The following is a 24,199-nucleotide window of genomic DNA, read 5'->3' as shown; positions in this document are numbered from 1 at the left end:
ATTGCGGGGCCAAATATGGAGTAGCCGATGTCTCGAGTTCTACGTGTGGAGAGGGGGTGTTACTTGCAAAGACACTCTGACGCTTTAGTCAATCGTGATGCAGGCAAGAAATAGGGGTAAAGTGATATGTGTGGCGTACCTTGAGAGAGAGGTAAGACCCTTTTTTTATATACCGTGTCAGAAGTAGGTTTCGCAAAGACAAATCCACCTTTCTCGAAACTTTTCCATACAATTGTAGCAAAAAGCTGTGAAGGATACATGTCCGGATCGATGATTGAGCGCCTCGCATCCGACCGTGCGAATCGGGTGGTCTATAGATCGGATCGACTCGAGTGATATTTAAGTCAGGCCGTAACATGTTATAAATTATTCAACATATATAAGAATATAATGTGAGTAAAAAATGAAACTATAGAAATGTAGTTAGAAATTAGGTCAAATCATAAAGACTTGCAAACCCTGAAAAGAAATGCAATAAAGTATGAAAGGGGAAATCTGATTTGCATGTGAGGATGTGATTTGCAGAGATGTAGAATACAGAGATTGATCCCACCATGCATTCATTCACAGACACTTGGCAAGTACAGGAAGTGGAGAATCGACCACGCCCTATTATTCACATTAATCATTCATCTTACAATCCTTATTACTCCATTAAATTATTCACACCTAATCTCTAATTTCTAATCAATAAAATATAGTTTTTTTTCTCTTCATAAGTATTAATGAATAAATAATTTAAAAACTCCAACTCTTCAACTTTGTAGTTATTTGCAGTAAACATAGTAATTAATATCTCGATTTAATTATTAAAATATTTTAATATTATAATTTTTTAATGAATTAACTAATTTTATTAAATTTTTATTAGATCAATAATTTTATAATTTAAATTTATTATAATTTCATATTTTATATATTTAATTTATTATTTTTTAATTTAAAAAATTTCAATTTTTTTATCTTATTAGTTACAGAAATAAACATCTAATAGAAGTTATGATAATGAGATAACTCTGGGTGAAAATATTATTTATCTTTTTCAATGTGTTGTATATTGATTATTTAATGTGTATATATTGCATAACTTTTTATATATAAATATTCAATCATATATTATTAGAAAAACAAAAATTTGACTATAATAAAGTTGTTATTTAATTACTGTATTCGTTTTACTTATACTCTCAACTCTCTCAAGCCATTGATTCTGCAGTGTCAAAATATATATCTATCTTATATATGAAAATTACATGCGAGTAGTTTAGAATATTACAGTGATGCTGATTGATTCCAACATTGATCTTATTGTCTGCAATAAATTATGTGCAGTGCTCTCTCTCTCTCTATATAGGAAGGTTGAAACATGCTTTCAGGAAAATCACATGTTCCTTGTCCCTCATGGTTATGGAGGAATTATTGCTTTGTTCTTTCTTGAATTGGATCCAACAATTCAATAGTACTACTCAATCAAATGTCTCAAGGCCCCCTAGCTCCTCCTTTTTTTTTCTTAAAATTTATTTATTTAATGGAGTACCCTATCCATTAGATTTGAATTGAAATATACTTAATTTGGTTGCATTTTAAAATAACATGTTTATTTTAGAGGTCTAATTTTTATTTATTTATTTTTATATGTCTAGTCTAACCTACTTGGGAACAATTGGAATATCCACAAGTATCTTTCAGAAACATATGGTATATACATATAATAAATAGACCAACTTGCATAGAATGTTTAGTTGTGTTAGAGGTACACAAAAATCAGTAATTAGTATAAAATGTATGTTAAAATTATAAAATATATATAAAAAAATAAATTAAATAATATATATTTATTATAGTTTTAAAAATTAGACTGGATCAATTGGTCAAACCAATCTAATTGAGAACCGACGATGAAAACGTTTCGATTCATACCTAAAACTATTAGCAAAAAAATCGTTCAAAAATCGTTAAACTGACTGAGGAATCGGCCAGTTGAACCAAACCAAAAATTGGCCGATTCTTACTAAATGGCGCCGTTTTGTTTGCTTTAAAAAAAAAAAAAAACCAGGACCCCACGCGTGAGTCACGCCCCCTTCTTCCGACCTCCTTCCTTCGTGCGTTTAAGGCTTTTAGCAAAGAAAGGGAATCCAAAACGAAAACCATTCTTCAAAGTTCAAAACACCCAAAATCAAAATCCTAGCTTCTTCAAAGGTTCCACCGCCACCATCCATGGTTGTCGGCGCCTCCGCGACTTCCCTTTTCCCTCCATGGTTGTCTGTTCTAACTCGGTATGTCGTCCATCCTCTCATGGCTTTTTTGTTTGAGCTGCTCACCATCGTGTTGCCGCTCGCCGTCATCCTACTCTTTGTCGCTCTCTCCCTCGTCTAAGGTTAGTGACATTGCTTACAGGGTTTTTTTCCTTTTATGCTCTGTTCTGACTTCTAAATGTCTGATTTGAATGATTTGTAAATGTAAAACCATTGATATTATGTTGTTATGTTGCTGCTATTTTTTTTTGTTACTAATTATTCTTGATTTCTAAATGTGAAATTATTGATTTTTTGTTGTTATTCTGCTGCTACTATTTTTTTAGAGTAATTTTTTGTTGTTATTTTTTAATTTTTGTTGCTGATTATTCTTGAGATTAAAGTTTGTGAAGTTATTGAGGACTTGAAGCTTGACTCTTTAGTAATAGATAGCAGAGGCTTGGGAGCCATTCATAAGTACTAACTTTACTATTTATTGAAAACCTTTATGCTTAACACTGTTTTGTTTTTAATGAGAGCAAGTTACTGATAAACATGTTGATTGCAGGGTATTGCTAGAGAGTGTTACAAATTATGTAACTACAAATGCAACTTGTCCTGTAACAATTGTCAGAGATTTTATTCCTTTTATTGCTTGATCATGCTGTTTTTCTCTACTGATAGTGTTTTTAGCTAGTTTTTATAAATAAATAAGCTTTGTGGTGAACTACACATACATGATTTGGTGTCTTGTCAGAATTTTATTGTTAGAATGATGTGCAATATCTTTAGTTTATTATTATAAAGTGACCACCATTCACATGAATTTGTTTACTATCTGAGGTTCTCAATTATCTCCTTAAACTACAAGAAAGTATCAGAATAGCGACTAAAAAAATTGGTTGCTAATAGCGATCGATTTAACGACCGATATAGAATTTCTAGGACCAAAAAAATATTGGTCGCTAAATTATATTCAGCGACCGATTTTAGCGACTAACAAAATTGGTCACTAATAACAACCGAATTAGCAACCGATAAAATTTTTATACAAGTAACATAAAGTTGGTCGCTAAAATCGGTCACTATTTTTTAACTTAACGACCGAATTAGTAATATCTTTAGTTTATTATTATAAAGTGACCACCATTCACATGAATTTGTTTACTATCTAAGGTTCTCAATTATCTCCTTATTATTAAAGTTATTATAACTTTTTGGTTTCAAGACATTCTTTTATCTTGTTTATTATTTAACTATTGAGTTTGTATTTTGATAAGATTATATAGGTTTAGTTGATGATATTTTATTTAGTGTTTTAAATTTAGAAGATATTTTAAAATTTATATTAGACTATAAATATATTTTAATATGTTTATTTATAATTTATTTATTATTTTATTTTAAAATAATTTTTGTTGTTGAACTACAGTTGAACCAATTGGACCAATAAATTAGTAAATCAGTGACTAAAACGATTTGATAATCAATCTAATTCTCAAAATCTTGATATTTATATACAAATACATAGTAATAATTTTAGTATATTAAAAACATTTTTTATTATCAATATTTTTCGTGTATAAATATTTATAAGTAAGTGTTTCCACATATTATGTTCTTGTTTAGTATATGATAAATATTTTTTGAAATTAATTTTAAATTTAATTTTCATGTATTATTGTCGTTATAAAAGAGTTTTAATTAATCGTAGATTGCTACATCATCAAAATAAATAATTTACAAACATACTCTTTAAAAAGTTATTTAAACACATAAATTTATTTAAATGATTATTTATAATTTTTACGGTCTATGAAAATTAAATTTTTTATTTTATTCATTCAAACCATTTACAGATTTATATTTTCTATTTAACCGTGGAATAATGTGACTTAATTATTGTTTATCTAACTTTCTAGTTAATTCTATTAAATTTAAAAGATGGAACCATTCTTAATTTCATGAGTTAATCTCAGGAGGGTTCATTTTTTTAATTAAAAAATAATATTTGTATTACTTTTTGTATATATTACTTTTGTACATTTTTATAATATAAGAGATAATATTTTTAATTTTTTTTAAATTTAAAATATTTTTACTATTAAGTTAGAATCTTTTTGTTAAATTTTAGATATTTTTTTTAAAAAAAAATTAAGATAAACAGCACGACGCGAGCGGTTGAAGGCGAAATACCGGATGTGACTTTATTTATAAATTTAAAATTTTACTTTTTAAAAGTGGTTACAAATTTAAAATTATATTTTAAAAAATGTAAAATTTTATTTTTTAATATTTTTAAAAAATTGTTTAAGTTGACTGATATTTGAGTTAGTTACCTAATGGAATTGCTGAGTATTATTTGTATAATAATTTGTTACACAATTAGAATAACTCACAATAATGATATTCTGATCTGATAAGTATGTTTCACAGTTTGAGGCCAACATGTAATTATAATAATCACCACCTTCAACGTGTATATATATATTTATACACAAACAAAAAAACAAAAATGGGTCCTATGACAAAAATCAATGGTGATCAACTACTCTTCCAAAACAATGGACGCTCATGATTTTATTTGGCTGTTTAATTTTCACAGTAGAAAAAAAAAGGTACCTCTCTCAACAAAACAACAATGATACACAATAAATAGCAGAGAAAGTTCCTTCTGTTCTGTGTCAATGTAAATAACTGTTCTTTCTTCATATATATATATATATATATATAGTAGTATTAATAAGAAGTAATATAATAAGCATTAGTGAATGATCATATAGAGAGAAAAGCAAAGTAGAAACTTGTTTCTTTCTTTTCTTTTCTCTTCTTGACAGAAGAACACTTAAAAGGTGCTTAATTACTCATTCACTCATGTCATATAATTTCTGGTTTCAGAAGAATAACACACCTTTTCAGCTTCCTTTTTCTTTTTCTTTCAGTTTAGTTTTGTATTTATCCCAAAAAACATGGTTTTTGGAAACAGTGATGTATATATATATACTAGGAAGTACGAGGTAGCAACTTCCCTTCCTTAAAATCTGGCAAATTTTATGTAACAAACAGATTATTAGGCCTTTGAGATTATCCTATAGAGAGATTTTATTATTTTAAAGTTAATTAAATTATAAAACTCATTTAATGTTATTTATTTCCTACCATATATGTAGTTTTCCAATTTGGATCATAATGAAGAGTTAAAGATTTTGTTTTTGTGATAGTCAGAGTTAAAGATTTTGGACACATACCAAGTTGGAAACTTAGTTAATTCTAGATTCCTTTCTGTTTTACATATAATTCAGGGTCAGGTTTTGATTGTGTGGTGGTTTTGAGGAGGAAAAGATGAACAACAATTCAGTTTCAGAGAACAGTTTCTACATTGACAGTGATGAAGAAGATGAGGAGAATAAGAATTTGAACAAAGTAGAAGGTGGTGGTGGTGATGGTAATGATTCAGATTCTTCAAGTTACACAAATAATGAAAACCTTCCACAGAGAAAACCAAGCTCTTACAACATCTCATGGCCTCAGAGTTACAGGTCAACTCTTTTCTTCTCCCTTCTTCTCAGTTTTCTTTGGATTTCTGCATTTTTTTTCTTCTTTGTCTCCTTGTCACCTCAAGTTCATGGTTTAAGCTGTGGAAACAGCCAGCCGCCATAGATGTAATTATCAGGTTAGACTGTGTACATTATACTTTTGGGTCCGGCCCTTCCGGACCGGACCCTGTATTAATGCAAGATGCTTATGCACCGGACTATCTTTTTATTCCATGAGTCTTTTTTGTTAGTGTGCCTTTTTTATTTTTTTCAGTTCATTTGTTTAACTTTTCTAGCTAGTTTCAACTAAAAGGAAAAAGAGAGAATCTAGCCTTTTACTTATTCAAGTAATTAAGCCAAAAGAGTTGAAAATTTATTAAACAACATTGGCATTTGTTATTGAATGTTGTGATGAATGTTTCAGGCAGTCAATTGATCTGTATAGCAGTGTTCCATCACCAAACATTGGATTTCTAGGGACACCTTCATTGTCAAGACTAAGCAGTTCTTTTCTTTCAACATCTCTAACAAGGAGACACACTCCTGAGGCACTTCCATCAGTTACAAAGCCATTGATACAGCCGGTGGCCGCCGAGGATGAGGCCGTGCGTCGGCGTAGCTCTCATGCCTTGATTCCTCCAAGGAGGTCTTCTTCTTCCCTTAAGAAGGAATCAAAGGTCTCTCATGAAATTCCAATTTCAAGACACTGTTCTTTTGGACAAGCTGTGCTTAATGGTAAGTGCTTGAATTGTTGTTGTTTATTCCATCAGTTTCCTTATATATATGTTAGCATCACCTTTTGGTATATTATCAGATCAATGTGTCTAGATACAATTTAATTGATTTGATAAGGTACAAAAATAGATTTGCAATTTTTTTTCTATTATGGGGTTGAAAGAATTTTTTTAGATCCAACTAAAATTTGGTTTAAAAAAGTAAAACTAAAATGTTTCTATACTTAGGTTACTTTTCGCTCGGTTTGGTTAGTATTTTAAAATACTAGTGTGATTACTTTCGGTCTCTTCGGTAGGACTGAAAGGAATCACACTAGTATCTCTCTCTCAGTGTCACATCTCGCCCTATCTCTTGTTCCAAACTCGGCCTAATTGAACTCAGTTCTAAAGAATTGATGATTGTTCATTGTTGAAAATTGAGATAATGTAGGAAACATGCATAAAAAAGAGGTAACAGCCTGGATAATATGCAAAGAACAGTGTCCACAATTGCAGATGTGAATGGATAATTAAGGAATATACTAGTGGTATCTTTTTTCTCTTCTTATTGGATGAATTATGGAGTGTATCTGTTTGCTGCAATTTGTAATTCAAGAAGTTCAACAACCACAAAACTCAACCAACCCGTCCGAATGATTGCAGGGACCACATTAGCCAATGATATTTATCACTTCTCAGCATGGTTCATAATCATTCCACCTTGTCAACATCATTTTCTCCTAACATTTCTGAAACATTGATCTGAAAAATTTGAATAGTAAAACTAACTCATAAACTAGTAAGAATTTAAGAGTTAATTCCAAAGTTTGAGTTACTTGAAACAGAATAAGATGTGTGTAAAATTGAGACATGTTGGTATCAGAACATGCATATATATGCAATGCATAAAGCTATATAAACCATGGACTCAAAATCTTGTTTTGGATTTTGCAGGCATAAATGTCCTTTGTGGTGTAGGAATCCTTTCTACACCTTATGCTGCCAAAGAAGGTGGATGGATTGGCCTTTCAATCTTGTTCCTTTTTGCAATTATTTCCTTTTATACCGGGATGCTCTTGCGTTCCTGCTTGGATAGTGAACCTGGAATTGAGACATATCCAGACATTGGCCAAGCCGCTTTTGGAACCACCGGGCGTATCGCCATCTCAGTAAGTCTTTTAGATTCCTGCTGGTGAATTTGGTTAAGATAAGCAATTATGGATTCAAAATTTTTAGATTCACTAGTAAGATAACAGAATCTTAGGTACAAAATAATATCTGCAAAGTATTAATACAAAAGATAATAGTCTAGTTTAAGATCTGTTACCTCTAATCTGATGCTAACTATTATTTTTTTTCCCTTGAATGCAGATAGTACTGTATGTGGAATTGTATGTAAGTTCATAGCAGATAGAAGCTACCTTCAATTCTTTTCAAATAGAAATTACTTTGCCTACTTTAATATTCCTTCCTTCATGCAGGCATGTTGCATTGAGTATATAATTTTGGAGGGTGACAATTTGTCTTCCTTATTTCCAAGTGCTCACTTGAGTTTGGGAGGAATCGAATTGGATTCGCATACTTTGTTTGCGCTGATTACCACCTTGGCCGTTCTACCAACTGTTATGCTCAGGGACCTAAGCATTCTCAGTTACATCTCAGGTGAGACTTGCTTTCCAAGGAATCTAATTACAGTCATTCATACTTGAAAAATCATATTGTAACCTATGATTACCTTGTTTGTTATAGCCGGTGGAGTTGTTGCATCGGTTTTGGTGGTTATCTGCTTGTTCTGGATTGGCATTGAGGATGTCGGCTTTCAGAGCAAAGGGACAACACTCAATCTTGCAACTTTTCCTGTTGCTGTTGGTCTCTATGGATACTGCTACTCAGGACATGCAGTGTTTCCAAACATTTATACATCCATGGCAAATCCAAATCAGTTCCCTGCAGTGCTCTTAACATGGTAAAAACCAAGGATTTTCTTTATCAAGTTATATAATCTATGATTCTTGAGATATTATAGTGTTTGTTAGATATAAGTTGGTTAGCTAGGAATAATGAATTCATTCCTAACTAACATACTAATGTCTTTAACATACGAATAGAATAATGTGTTCTATGAAGCAGAAAACAGTATAATCAAGGTATGTTATATATCTGTTAAAGGAGTAAAAGTCTCAATCTGTGATCATTATTTTGTGGTGAAAACTCAGGTGCAGTCAAGTTCACGTGAAGTTGATAGTTGAGAGCCGTTAGATGGAAATTTAGTCAAATTAGTCAAATCATTTAACGGCTCTCAGTTATCAACTTCACGTGAAGTCGACTCCACCTGAGTTTCCACCTTATTTTCTTGATAGTTTTGGTATCTGTACTGCGCTGTATGCCGGAGCGGCTGTCATGGGATACACAATGTTTGGAGAAGCTATTCTGTCTCAGTTCACTCTTAACATGCCCAAAGAAATGGTTGCTACCAAGATTGCTGTCTGGACTACAGTATGCACACTCTACATTCTACTCTGTCCTTGTTCGAAGTCGATTTCATCGCATATCAACTGCTATGTGCTAACTATCTTATCTGTTACTTGTACTTTTGCAGGTGGTTAATCCATTTACCAAATATCCTTTTACATTTTCCATATGAATATTTCAACATTTATGCTTCTTAGGAAGCCCTTTAAATTTCGGATTTATGATACTTCACTTCTATTGCGTTTTCTTGGCGAAGAAGGATGTTTTCGCTTAACTCGCATCACGTATGCATTGACTATATCTCCAGTAGCAATGAGTCTAGAAGAGTTGATACCATCAAGCCATGCCAAGTCTTTCCTATATTCCATCTTCATCAGAACAGGGCTAGTAGTTTCAACACTCATTATTGGCCTTTCTGTTCCTTTTTTTGGTGAGTCTTTATGCTTCCTTTACTACCAAGAGAATTTGCTTACAAAACCAGGCCTATTTGCTTTTCAATTTCGCTTTCTGTGTCTTCTGCTTTCAAGATTTTGTAAAGAAAAATTTCATAACAGAATCTAAGCAAGCCAACCAATATGCATAACTAACAAATAAAGGGAAAATGTGATTAGGATGAACTGCATTAACTTCTTAAATCAACAAATCACTCTGCTGTTAATTATGATTATCTTGCAGGTCTTGTAATGTCATTGATTGGATCTTCACTCACAATGCTTGTTGTAAGTTTTCTTCAGTTTAATCTGTTCCTTCTCTTTGTAATAATAGCTTGAAGCATTAAACTAACTGGAATTAACATTGGTGACAGACTTTGATACTTCCCTGTGCTTGTTTCCTACGAATCTTGCGCGGCAAAGTCACGCGATTTCAGGTATGATGATGATGATACCATAGTATCATTATATCAAATTCACTCACGACTCTCAGTTATCAACTTCACGTGAAATCGACTCCACCTGAGTTTCCATCTGATGATAAACTATTGGATTGATAACACTATAGGATTCTTTACAAAATGCTAGCATAAACATACTATATTGATTAAATGGAATTTGATATAAACATACTATGTTAACAATCTTAGAAGAAACATCATCAGATATTTTTGTCACACCACAAATTCACTCATCAACTCAACCTTTTTTTTTGTGTGTTTCTGCAGGCAGTACTCTGCATTACAATCATCTCAATTGGTGTTGTTTGTGCTGTTTTCGGTACATATTCTGCACTCGCTGAGATTGTTAAGAGTTTAAGCGGATGAAGTTTTCTGGAACATAAGATTTGAATATGTCTGCTATTGTCATTTGTTCTATCTATTTTTTCATTTGTCACACCCAATTTTGAGTTTTTTTTTTTGTTTGTGAAATTTCAATTATTTACTATTGTTTGTGATTATTGTGGCTACTTGTTACTCCATCACAAGAAAGTTTTGGTCATGTTTGATTGTTTGAAGTGAAGGCAATAATAATGGTAACTAAAAGATTGTGGAAAGAGGAACCAGTTAAGGAGGGATGAATGAATTTTAGTTTGAATGAATGAACTAGATTCTCACACATTGAGATAAGCTTGCCATTAATCTTTTATCTCACTTCTAACCATAATACATATATATTATGGTGATGCTATATGTATAAGCATTTTTATAATAAGTTCAATCAAGTTAGCAAAAATTTGCGTATATATCACTATTATTTTTTTTTTCGTGCTTCTATAGTACAAAAATTTTTGTTAGAAAATACAAAAATTTAGTGATATAACACAAATTTTTGCACATAATACATAAATATTTGTATATAATATAAAAATTTTCATATATTGTATATAAATTTTTGTTGCAAATATATTTTGTTAGTGAATAAGTCAATATTCTGGATATGTTGATTGTCAATATTTTAAATAGTAGTCTTTTAAAAATTTTTGTGCTAATTTTTTGAATATATATATGAAAAAAAGATTATGAAAAAGGAAGTGATGATAACAGTGATGACGACGATAACGACACTGAAAGAAAGAAGTGCACAAAAAAAATGAGGAAATGGCAAAAAAAAACAGCAATGCATAGGAAAAAAAAGGTTTGGTTGAAGACTTTATTTAAATAACGTTTAGATGCTTAATTTTATTATATATATTATGGGTTTAATTTTCATACATTACACAAGTATCTAATTGAAGACACCAAACTAAGATTTGCTAAAAATATTTTTTTTTTAGTTGGAAAAAATAGTGTTATTTAAATGCTGAAAATTTTTTGTTTTTACATCTTTAACAATGGTCTCAACTCTTGAGAATTGAATACACATGAACAAATCTGTAAAAATACAATAAGATGGTATATTTTATGATACAAATATTAATATTTTAAAGAAAACAACATTTTCATTTTTTTCCATCAACAATATAAATTTATTACATACCAATAGCATAAATTTATTATTGTGAAATTATTACTTTCCCTTCCACAAAACATCTACTTTATTTAAAATCATGCTACCATAGTACCATTCATCCAAGAATTCATAATTTCGTTCTGTTTTCTATCATCCAATGTATACTAATAATTACCTGTGAAATTAATTAATTATTTATATAAAATATATATTAAAATATAAAATATATATTAAAATAAAATAAATAATAAATATATAATAATTAATTTAATAATTAATTTTTTAATTTTTTAATATTATTTTTATAGATATTTATTTATTAGCCAAAACCGAAGGGATAATCCCTAATCTTGTACTACTATATTTTTATTTTTTTAGGGTATTCTGCAATATCTTTTAGTTTTGTAGGTTAATGACTATTTAGTCGATGATTTGTACTTTATTTTAAGAGTTTGTCCCTAACCAATAAGAATGAGTTACTATATTCACAAGAGTAAATTTAAATCAAGCTTTTTTACTCAAATAAATGAAACAAAAACTAATTTTACTTGATTTCCTAAAACAAATTTTCAAATGTGTTTCTCCTCTTTCATATATTATGTAAATTGTCTTAGGGTGATAAGGGTTATATAATATGTTAAACATGACACCCTAAGACGATTTATGCATGTATTGGCTAATTCAAAATAGCCATAAATCGTGCCAGGGTGCCCATGATTACAACTTGAGTATAAATCGTCCCTCCCTACCATGATTCATGTGATTTTGGGCTAAAGCTCAAAGGCCTGCCACGATTAATGTGTTTTCTGAACCCTAACAACCCTGGCGTGATTCATGTTATCTTTGCTAAACCTAATAGGCCTCCCACGATTCGCATGCAACGTTATAACCCTGCAGAGCCTAAGACGATTTATGATGAAAAAACTCTATAAATAAACGAGTTTGGCGCAAACAAATCACACTCGAAGTTTTGTGAGTTTAGGAAGAGATGGCTGAGAGTATATTTTTATTAGTTCATCATCGAGGGAAGATTGATGAAAATACAAGTGAAGGTGTTGTTTTCTCTAGTGAGAAACAGATAGGTGTGTTTGTAAATCTGTCAACGACTTTGATAGAATTACATAGTAGTATATTACAGATGGCAGGAAAGTGTGGCAAAAAACGTGTCAAGCAATTATTTTTTCGTATTCCTACATATCACTGATACAAGGTTTGTTAGGTTTGAAAAGTACGAGATGCTGGCGATGACGACATGTGAGTTATATTCCACAGTCAAGCAAGATCTTTTGACTTGGGCGCTATGGAGTTGTTTTCCAGAATGGTTGATGTAGAGGGTAGCTTTGGTGGATCTGCTCTGAATCCGCCAACTGGCGTCATAGAAGGAAGTTCCACCACCATTCCAACTGGACAACCGGTGACTCCCTTTGTTTCATCCCCATCATTTGCGGCTGATTTGCCCGTTCCGGCAGATGACTTGGGTGATGGGCGTAGCTTCGGACAACTCGCAGTTGCAATGGGAGCAGCACTTGCAGTAGACGGTGCACCAGCATTCATGGAGATAAGAGAGAGAGAGAGAGAGATCCATTTGCAGAGGCTATAAGCGAACAGGAGCAGCCACATTCGGTCCCTGTTGCCTAGCAGGTGCAGCCACATGACCCTGAACAGGAGCATCTACGGGAACCCCAACCTGGCGAGGATCTATGAGTAGACGATCATGTGAAAGGAACCTTCTTGCTACACGAAACCATCAATTAAGATATTTAGCAGATGGACTAGGATCTGGGGCCAACTGAAAGGAAAGCACGCTCTGTCGTCTCTGGTCCCAATACTGCTGCCAGGTGTCGAACACCTCATCGGTCTTCTACCATCCTTCAATAACAAGAAGTCAATGTTGATGGCTGGATCTGGGATGTGCTGAACTCCCCCGAGTTGAGATAAAACCCTATCAACCTGGTGCCACTCAATTGATGCAAAGTATATCAAAGCAATGGTCGACTTCCATAAAAGCGTGTGTTCAGGCCTGAAGATGTCAGGATGGACTACTTGGATAACCTCAAGACTGTTGTATGGCATTCAAATGAACTACAACATGAGAATCAATTAAAATTTACCGAGATACATAAGTATATACATGCAAGGAAAATAGCAAAATAGACAATCAGACTTATATCATCCCTACTCAGCCTGTCTAATCTGTGTCGGGTTACAATGACCCGGGGACCCTTCTCGTCCGACGATGGCAGAAACCTATCCACATGCGAGATACAAAACGATTAACATTCAACTTAAAAAACAAGATACAAACAAGTGCATAACAGACATATTCTACATGAAAAGGTCAAACTAAAGGATTACCATGTGTTCATAACACGCAGTGGAAGAAAAGAAGGTAATCTTAAAGATATATTTTTGTGCTTAAATTTTATTCTAGAAATAATATATAGATCAGATCTAAATACCTTTAGATGCTTTAGTAAAAATCACTTTCTTCTTCGATGGTACTAAGGCGTTATGCGTATCCACACCGAAACCAACCTTTGCTGTCAACTCATTGACCAATGGACATCTGGTATAAATTGAAAAACCTCTTGCAACTCTTTGCACGCCATAAAATTCTTCTCCAAGAATCTGGCTCACATACGTTTATGTGTGTAGAGATAAAGGAATAAAATCCTTGTGTTTTACTCTCACCTCCTTTCCTCTACTCTTGGCATTCATATATATAGTATAAGATTTGTTACTAATTTTAAATTTGATTCTCAATTTAAATTTAAATCATATATTAAAATTCAAAATCTGAATCCTTCAAATTTTATGAATCATATCATAACAATTTAAAACAGAATTAGTTAGGATCTCATCCAAATTTAGAAATAGAATAACTAATTATTCTCAAATCTCATTTAATATTCTCAATTATCATACTATTATTATATTCTTGGTGCTAGCAAAAAATATAATAATATTCCATCTGAATTAATATAATTATTTATTTGATCAAATCAAAATAATAATTAAATAATTTTACAGCAAAGATTAGAACACTCGTTAGTGTGTGACCCCATAAGTTCAATACTAAGCGGGTAGTAAATTAGTCATACTAAATCTACTAATCAAGGTTGGCGTCTAGCAACACTCCTCAACGACCCGATAGTATGAAGTAATATAGTTTTTACTAAGAACCTTAGAAGAACAAAGTATAATTCCTTCTATCTTTCCAGCTCTTGGTTAACCCTTAGAGTATGGTTTAATTGTCAAACTCTAACTTGTTACCATTATTATAATGAACTGTGAATGACTTAAGAAACTCATTTCTTCATTCATTCAATCTCCTTGGCCAAGGTTTCATTCATCTCAGTCATTATAATCATAGAGCTCAAACTCTTTATCGAGAGTTGACGGATTCCTTATTGACAAATCATTAATTCTAGAAGTATTTAAATCATACCCAATATCCATTCAACTAGCACCCTAGGGTATTAGGTGTCCGAAATCAAAGTATAATAAATACATTGTTAATTACTATGAAAGTCGCAGATCAAAGGAAACTCTATTACTATGTTCATCTTGAGATTATCCTATTGACAAATATACGGTAATTATAACCATTAGGAATTCTCAAAGTGAGTCAGTTCAATGGTCATAATATATCTATATGCACCATCTATATATATAATTTAATAAATGAGATATATTAATCTTCATCCAATGAAGACCATTATATATATATATATATATATATATATATATATATATATATATATATATATATATATATATATATATATTGATCTTTTCGGATTATTAATGTCCTTTTTAATAATCTTATGACTAAGAACAATTTAGATTAAATTATAAAAGATTTATCTCTCAATATTATGATAACTATCACACTGATAAATATCTAAATTTAATCAAGGACCTTATTATATTAACATTTTAATATAATAACAATAACAAATTATTTGACACATGATTGATTGGATTGTGATCATACTCCTTATTCCCAACACAAACCTCGCGGCAAGTGGCCAGAGAATGGCATCAAACCCTCTAGGCCTAAACGTCGGAAAATGCCAAAAAAATCCAAGACTGAAGCAGTGCTAATGGCCCAGCTAGGTTCTTTACATTCCGGTTAGCAATCCTGCACAAACACCTATACAACCAGGACAAGGTGGCCGAGCTCCAGCTATACTTGCCGAGCCCATCGAGGTCCGCAACATACAGAAGCCACCATAAGTGAACCCTAGCACCAGACTTGTCCGCAAAAAGCGTCGTGGGCAATAACATTATAATGTAACCCCGTGCATAGATCTGTACCGTTGCCTCCGATGCATTGGCAAGCAAGACTTTGAACTTGTTTTGGAACCAGCTAAAAGAAACCGTAAAGTCATCGATACAATCATCTGGTGGAAATTCTCCGAATAGCTCTCCAAACCACACCCAGGCAGCCTTCCCCCCTCCATCAACTGCTCGAAGTCACTGAGACACCCGCTTACCGCATGTCCGCCAATATGGAGGCCAAACTGATATGTCACATTCTGTAGTATTATCGTGTACTCCCCGAATGGCATATGAAATGTGTGCGTCTCAAGACGTCATCGCTCTACGAATGCACTGATCAACGGCTCATCAAACTTGAACCAATAATCATTCAACCTCGCAACATGCAATAAATTGGCATGATCTAAGTACGGCAGCATGCGATCATGCAGGATCATCTTTTGTTGCCTACGAAAACTCCGAATGCATCAAGTTGGCTGATAAAACATAAATATTGGTGAAACAATTTAACGGGTCATTATATAGAAAAAAATACCTCAATATAAAATGTTTATCCAACAAGCTTCTGAAATTAAAAAGGCCAACTTATCTCTATTCATAAAAAATATCACACTTCAAGCAGCATAAGAAAAAATTTATCACCGCACTAACATCACAACCATAAAATTATCTACCACTTTATCCATGCCTCATTAAAATTTCGAACTCTAACATCTTTTAACCCAACCAAAAACCTACGAAATCACTAAACAGTAAAAATTGCAACACTAGTATTAAAAAATGTTCTAACATGCATATTCAAACTAATATTCATCAATATATGAGTGCATCCAAAATAGCCATGACATCAACCAACTCAACTAAATTTATTGTCCAACTACTAACCTCATTGTCAATCCGACAACATGCGCAATACCCACCGCTCTGTGCCTTAATACGCCGGACAATGGTGGATCTGGCCTCGCTGTCGCCACACCGTCGCTGGTGAATGCCAGAAGCCTCTGCTCATTGCCACCTCCTCCACCAGTTTGGCCTGCCTTCCTCCCAACTCTTCTCTCCCAAATTTGGCCAAATATGGTGGCTCCTCCCTCACTAACGTAAGTCGCCGCTGTGTGTTAAGAGAATACGTCAAGCAATAACTCATTGTAGCCACATTAGGGTTACTCTTCAAGTATTAATCGTCTCTGGGCTTTGAGGGTTACATTTTTGCACGTGAATTGTAGCAGGTTACCCAGGGTACGCTTTTGAACGTGAATCGTGACAGGTCTTTGTGCTTTAGCCTAACTTCACGCGAATCATGACACAGAAGGACGATTTATGTGTATTTATAACCTCTCCTATCCTGTGACGATTTACATGTTTTTCTCCTATATAATACATACATAAATTATCTTATTTAACATATTTTATAACCCTTATCATCTAGGATAATTTACATCATATATGAAAAAGAAGAACACCTTTAAAACTTTGTTTTAGGAGAATCAAGTAAATTAAAAATAGTTTCTGTTTTATTTATTCCAGTAAAAAAGCCTTTAAATCAGACATATGTACAAACAAACCAGAGAGTTGACTGGTCGACCTCAACCAGCCAAATTAATTCTGGTACTGCTACTATTCACAGCAGTTTGAGTTGTACAAATATGGGCATTGGAAATGGAAATGGTAGGTAGACGATAGATGCTCCAAAAAGGGAACAATCATCTTCTTCTATACTTTGATTAATTTCTGCACTCAACAATCATGTCACACCCTCTTCCTATTCTTCACTACAATCCTCCTTATTCCTTCTTCTTCTCTTCAACTACTGCTTCTCATTCCTCTCCCATTTCCATCTCCTTCAAACCACAAAGACCGCATTTTCTTCTTCTTCATCTTCTTCCTTCTCCCCTAAACGCCTTACCCCAACGCCAACACCACCACCAACTCGGCGACTCGCCCCTTTCCATTCAGCTCACGCCAATTTCTACCGATGACCAATTTGATCACCTCCTTCACCACAATCAACATCCTCTCATCATTGTTTGGTTAGTTTTCTCTTTTCTTATATTACAAAGTTTTTTGATTTTTTATCTTCATGATTTCGGATTCTGATTTGGGATATTAATTCATAAAGCTAGCTAGGTTGACTTAACAAAGTCCCTTCTTTTCAAATTTCTTGTCTTATATCGGTTTCAGGGACGAACTCAAAACCAAAATTAAAATTTTATATTATCAATTGTGTTGGCCATTGATGACTTATGTTTGTTTTAAGTTGAATCTGTTATTTCATAGTATAATCAATTGGCTTCATTTGCGTATTATGCTTTCTTAGGAGTTTAATTTTATTTAGCTTAGATTGTCAAACTCATCATTAGTGACAAAGAATTATTGGTTTTGATTCTCTTGTCATTGGTATCATCACAGAGTAACCTTATAATTAGCCCTATGGAATGGTCCACCTGATATGACATGATCAATCAACTGTTCTGGTTTCTGTTTTATGGTAATTTATGAATATTAGTTATACTTTCTACTTTGTTTGGTTTTATAATCTGTACAAGTTTTGTGGTTTGCTTAAGCATTATGTTGCTACACTTTATAATGGGCATTACATTTCCTTTAATGTTTCTGATTACTGAATACCTCCTTTTAGCACATTCTGGGTTTTGAGGTAGGGTTATAAATGTGGTTTGTAGGGTGGCAAATTGGTGTAGAAAATGCATATACTTAAAACCAAAATTGGAAAAGTTGGCAGCGGAATATTATCCAAGGTGAGATTCCTTTTGATACTTGAAAATTTGTGATGGTTTTGAACTTTTGATGATATTTGGATTCTTATTTGGTCTAATATATTTGCTGGTCAGCTCTTTAATCAAGGATATACTTACTGTGATTTTGTGTAGATTATGTTTCTACACTGTCGATGTCAATACAGTTTCGCATAAACTTGTTGCTCGGGCTGGTGTCACTGTAAGTTCTTTCTGTAATCCACTTATAGAATTATATCCATTCTGTTCAATTTGCTATCTTTGTTTGTGCTGTCTTAAAACTTTAGAATGTATGCTATGTCCATGTTCTCCTAACTTTATCTGTGCAAGGCACTTTCCTTTGTCTGAAGGAATCTCGCCACATATTTGTCATAAATAATGGTTTGAGGACACAAAAGATAATTCAAAATTCAAAACTTTACGTGTGAACAAGTTGTAAATGAAGGAATAAGTTAGAAACCTGTATTGATATTCTGTGTTATAGTTTATATGATACATGTTTCATTTTTTAATCTTTTGTGGCTTGTATTTGTTAAAGATGTTCTAGTATCTTATAATGAGTGCTTGACATTTTAGCTCCAACTGTTGTAGAAAATCACTGTTTGAGTTTCTGATGATTGTGTTACAGATAGTCAGAGCATTGCTACTAGTTATATATCCTGAGGGAACAGAATTTTTTGAATTGAGCATGTAGAGCAAATTCATGAAAATTTCTCACAAATTTCTAACTTAGACTGCGGTAATGTATTTGTATCTCCGACATGCATGATTGAAAACTTAGTTTAAAGAGGACTATACATTGAAATATGCATCCTTTTCTGTTTCAAACGATGCATCGGTAGCCGGTATTCTGTGGTTATGATTCTGCTCTTGCTGGGTCGTTTTGCTATGTTCTTGGATTGTTTAACTTCAGGACGAGGCTATATAGTTAAAGTTTAATTGCCATGCATTAACATCGTGAAATGGTTGCACACTATCATTTAATCGAATACTTGTGTTTCTATGATTTTGAGATATAGTTGAGTCAAACACTTTTGTTTGTGTGGCAATATAGGATCAGATGTTCGTGTAAACTAACAATGCATATAAATTAAATCCTAAATAACTGCAATGCTTCCTACTTTCTGAGCCTATCATAAACAGCTCAACAAATATAATCTGTTAACACATCACAATTGAATCATACACCAAGGATTTAAGGTTTATTGTGTGTGCTACTGTGCTTAATTGCTTTTGTATTTAAGGTTTTTTTTTTTTTTCATTTTTATGATCTTTCTAATCATTTATATTGTTGTGTTTGCTTTAACCAATTGCCGCTTTCACTTTTTGTCTTGATACTTGTTATTTATCTAATTTTTGCTCTCTTTCTTTGTACCTTTATGCTGTGGCCTCAACATAGAAAATGCCAACAATACAAGTAAGTGTCATTGTATATGATTATATCAAATTTTCTTTCTTCTGCAGCAAGTAATGGTTTGACAACATGTTATAATTTGTGCAGCTATGGAAAGATGGGAAGAAACAAGCTGAAGTAATAGGTGGCCATAATGCATATTGGGTAATAGGTGATGTTCAGGAAATGATTGAAAATGAGTGCAACACTTGACATGAAGATCATAACATGCACCAGACAATTTTCTTTTTCTTTTCTCTTCTTTCTTTTCTTTCCATTTTTCCCACCAATATCTTAGTCTAACTTGAATGGTTTTGAGGAAATTATTTTCTTCCCTTCATAAATACCAAAAGGGGATTTTTGATATTGCTGTTCTGTTCTTTCTCTAGAAGTATTGGAGTTTTTAATTTTCTACAAACTTTATGTGACCAACTTTGATTTTCTTTCTGTACAGTCTATGATTGCCTCAATTATAAGTTAATTTGTCTCTATACATATATGATATGATTGATCCTCTGAAAATATTCAGAATGTCACATATAAAAATAAAATATTAGAAGATTGGTGCCACGTTGCAGGCAGAGGAATTCCGTACACTGGTTTTCGTAGTTTCCATGAATCATTGCTGCTCAGAAAATCCTGGTTGCATTGAAAATAGTGATGAAATATAAGAAGCGCCAACACAACAACATTTGTACCCATCAAAATGAGGACCCACCAACTTCAAACATTTGACAACCATCGTTAACTACTATTGAGGCAAATACTTGAACATCTATGTTTCCTGCACTCATTATTCTTAAATTTACTATGATATTCAATTTTTTTGTTATAATTAAATTAAATTGATGGTTAAATAAATACTTTTTTTAAATATTAGAAATAACACAACTATTGACACTACTTATTATCACACTCCAAAATACAGAGTTTTTATGCTTCCAAAAGTACTTTGTTGTTGAACAAACAAAACTATTATACAAAAAGAAATTAAGAAATTAAAGAATAATATCATATGCCTGAATTTACTATGTTGATTGATTTTTCGGAATTGTAGGAAGGAAAACAGAACATATAAAAAAAAGAAGAAAAAAAAAGTAGAAAGCAAATAGTATCGGATGTCCCCGAAGGAACAGAAAGCAAATAGTAAGCAATACCTTTACTCATGAATGATTCATTTAATCATTTACTTTCTCACCATTATCTTAAAAAAAAAAAAAAAACGGGTCAAAATCCAACCTAGATATTTTTTTTGTTCACTTTGTTACTTAATAGGATTTTTTTCTTATTTAAACAAAAAAAATTAAGAAACTTTTTATGTTACTTACCTATTGTTCGTACCTGACCCAAATAAACAAAAATTAGACCCGATAAACATGAAAGTCCACCTAGAAAGGTGGCCTCCGCAAACGTACCCAACCTCTTTAAAGAGGTCGGACATTAACAAAGAGGTCCAACTCTACTTGGTCTAAACGAGTAATTGCCTCCAAATATTTTTCTGTCACGTCTAGAAAGAAGATCTTAACAGACTCCCAAGATAAAAAGAATAGTTATCTATCAGAAAAGATAGAACTACTCCAACAAAAGTGGTTAGCAGCTCTACTATAAATATACTAGAACCTTCAAGTATAAGACACGTTCTAATATGCTAAAAACCTATTTAAAGCCCTTACTAATTTAAGCATAAGAGTCTCTTGTAGGTACTACCCTCTACCTCCTCACGAGGAACTCGGATAGACAGCCCATCGACACCAAAGAGGTCGGACACTGCCATCAGAAGGGACCTGGACCTCACGTTCAGGCCCAAATCAACGTTTCAGGTAACCCTCGAAACACATATATATCTTGTTTTTCTTATTAGTAAATCACAGTGAAATATTGTATTTTTTTTAGCACGGTATTGCTAGAAAGATAAAACATAACTCAAACTTATTTTATTTAGTATTTATTAATTCTAGCAACAATTAATAAAAGTTAAATAAAATGAATTTTTATTCTTTTTAGCTAAACCAATGCATAGGTTAATAGTTAGTTTTTCTTGTTGCGGCTACTAATAAATTGCATTTTCCAACACGGGTGAAGACGATTACAACTTATATGGAGGTATAGAGTTTTGGGTTGGCCACAGATTCAAAAGCAGAAATGCAGTAATGCAGGGCATGAAGAATTACAGCACTCGCAGAAGTGCTGAATACCGAGTAGTGGAGTCGAATCGATTAAAGTACTATGTGCGTTGCCGACAAGATGAAGCAGGCTGCCCTTGGAGTCTTCGTGTTGCTCTCCGACATAATCTCGGATATTGGTAAGTTGAAGTTTCATTGTGCTCTATATTTTCAATTGTCATTGTTATGGTTGTTGTACTTGTCAACTACAGTTGTTCTATTTCTTAGGGAGGTGTATAGGGTGGGAGGAGCGCACACGTGTTTAATACCCCATGTCGTAGGACCACTGACAATTGGACAATAGTCTCATCTGTCGTGTCATCCTCCCATTGGTACAATCCAACCCGTCTGTCAGCATCTCTGTCCTACAATGTTCAGTTAGGCAAAACTATCAATTCAAACCCTCGTATAAAAAGGTCTGGATGGCGAAGTAAAAGGTGATTATGCAGTATACGGTGATTGGGAGGAGTCGTACAATAAAGTACCCAGGTTGCTGCAAGTCCTGCAGAGTTCTTATCCCGGAATGATGTGTGAGATCAATGTTGTACGTACTATAATGGCCATCTCATGGTGCATGATTGCAGCATATTTGATAAGGTATTTTGGGCCTTTTCTTCCTAAGTAGAGGCTTTCAAGCATTGCAAGTCGTTCGTCTCCGTCGATGACACACATATATATGTCAAATATGGTGGTGTTTTGCTCATTGTAGTGACACAAGACGGTAACAGGCTAAAAACAATATCTTTCCTGTAACCTTTGTAATTGTTGAGTCTGAAGCGACGGAATCATTATCTTTCTTCCTTACCTATATAAGGCGACACGTCACCACACAAAAAGGTCTGTTGATTATTTCTAATAGATCTCAAGCGTCAAGACTGCACTGAGAGCTGAGGATAGTGGCTGACATCCTCCTAGAGCATTTCATGCTTACTGTGTCCGGCACATGACAGCAAACTTTATGTTTCGTTTCAAGTCTACTGGAGGCTTCGCACCGAGTAGCTGCTCAACTAACTCCCAGGCCTCGGTCCCGGACTATGTATGGAAGTCATGAGAGTAACAACCACGGGCTCCCCATTAGCACGCAGCTTGAGGTGGTATGTAACGTCTTATAGGGTGATCGTGCACTCATCCCACGGCAGGTGAAAGGTGTGGGTCTCTGGACTCCAGTGCTCAACAAATGTCGTGATCAGGGAGTTGTCGAACACAAAATTCCTGAGTGGCAATGCATCTTTGAACCCAGCCTCCCTCAGGTACGGGACAATGACGTTCAGTGGTAGGAATGTGTGACTCACTCTTTTGAGAAGAAGAAGTAGGCGAGGCCTCTGACAAACAATAAAAAAACTGAATCAGAAATGCATAAACCTATAAAATTATAAGAATTTCAACGTAAAACATTCTACCGACAAACATATACTTAACGAATTCATTTGACTTATAAGCAAACTATTTTAACAAATAATTACAAACATTTAAATTATAAATTTATTTAAATAAAAAATTTACTTAAATCATAAAAATATTTAGTAAAATAATTAAGGGTTAAGTATGATTTTGGTCCCTAAAGTAGGAGCTGAAAATTTTTTTCGTCCCTGGCCTTTTTTGCCTACAAAATAGTCTCTAAGGTTTAACGTAGTTTTAAAATCGTCATTCTTACTAATTTTTTAATTTTTATTACTAAATTACCCCTAATAAAAAATATAAAATAAAAAAAGAAAGAAAACGCGTAAAGGGAAAATTTTGGAAGGGAAAACGCGTTAAGGGAGAAGGGGGGTTCAGGGAAGAAGAGGGGGAAGGGAAGGGGAAGGGTCCTCGCCGCCGCCGCCGCTGCTTCTCGTCGTTGCCGCTGGATCTCACCGCCAGATCTCGCCGATGCTCCTCTTCCTGGCTCGACGTTGACGCCAGCAGATCCGCGAGGGTGGACGTCGCGCGCCGCTTGTCGTTTCTACTCCTCCTCCTCGCTCGGTCGCCGGTCGTCGCTGCTTCTCGCCGGTTTTTGGTTTCTTCTGGTTTCTGGTTTCTTCTGGTTCTGCTTCTGCTTCTGATTATCGATTCTTCTATTTTTTCTTATGATTCCATTATCCATTGTTGTTGTTATTCTTTTGTTGTTGTTGTTTTTCTGATTCCATTATCCATTGTTTTTTCTGAGTTCTGAGTTCTGGATTCTTATTTTTTTTAGTTATGGGTTCTGAGTTTTTATGATAATGATGATTTTTTTGAGTTATGGGTTTATGTTGTTATTCTTTTGTTGTTGTTGTTGTTGTTCTTCTGCTT

At 33.4% G+C, this 24,199-nt stretch overlaps 2 protein-coding genes across 4 annotated transcripts; both read left to right on the top strand.

Annotated features, from left to right (window-relative positions):
- Window positions 1-4,894: 4,894 nt before the first annotated feature.
- Window positions 4,895-10,443, top strand: LOC112712655 (amino acid transporter AVT1B). 2 transcript variants are annotated; one of them, XM_025765577.3, is made up of 13 exons: window positions 4,895-5,086; window positions 5,537-5,773; window positions 6,195-6,505; window positions 7,438-7,652; window positions 7,855-7,878; window positions 7,965-8,145; window positions 8,233-8,449; window positions 8,844-8,979; window positions 9,083-9,102; window positions 9,240-9,385; window positions 9,631-9,674; window positions 9,761-9,823; window positions 10,115-10,443. In XM_025765577.3, exons 2-13 carry the CDS (start codon window positions 5,577-5,579, stop codon window positions 10,211-10,213), a joined length of 1,653 nt encoding a protein of 550 aa, XP_025621362.1. In that variant the 5' UTR covers window positions 4,895-5,086; window positions 5,537-5,576; the 3' UTR covers window positions 10,214-10,443. The 2 variants fall into 2 exon arrangements, with proteins under 2 accessions (XP_025621362.1, XP_025621363.1); XM_025765578.3 differs by lacking the exon at window positions 4,895-5,086 and adding an exon at window positions 5,111-5,251.
- Window positions 10,444-17,052: 6,609 nt separating this feature from the next.
- On the top strand, window positions 17,053-20,184 carry LOC112712654 (thioredoxin-like 3-2, chloroplastic). Of its 2 annotated transcripts, none has more exons than XR_011866144.1 (5): window positions 17,053-17,650; window positions 18,302-18,376; window positions 18,509-18,575; window positions 19,002-19,790; window positions 19,875-20,184. XR_011866144.1 is itself a non-coding variant. In XM_025765575.3 (5 exons), the coding sequence occupies exons 1-5, from the start codon at window positions 17,367-17,369 to the stop codon at window positions 19,977-19,979; spliced, it is 549 nt and encodes a 182-aa protein (XP_025621360.1). In that variant the 5' UTR covers window positions 17,053-17,366; the 3' UTR covers window positions 19,980-20,184. The 2 variants fall into 2 exon arrangements, 1 of the variants encoding a protein (XP_025621360.1); XM_025765575.3 differs by having other exon boundaries at window positions 19,773-19,790.
- Window positions 20,185-24,199: the final 4,015 nt, after the last annotated feature.

Source organism: Arachis hypogaea, chromosome 9 (genome assembly GCF_003086295.3).
Source record: "Arachis hypogaea cultivar Tifrunner chromosome 9, arahy.Tifrunner.gnm2.J5K5, whole genome shotgun sequence".
Classification (NCBI taxonomy): domain Eukaryota; kingdom Viridiplantae; phylum Streptophyta; class Magnoliopsida; order Fabales; family Fabaceae; genus Arachis; species Arachis hypogaea.
The sequence above is the reverse complement of the archived record's forward strand: the minus strand, read 5'-3'. Positions and strand labels throughout refer to the sequence as shown.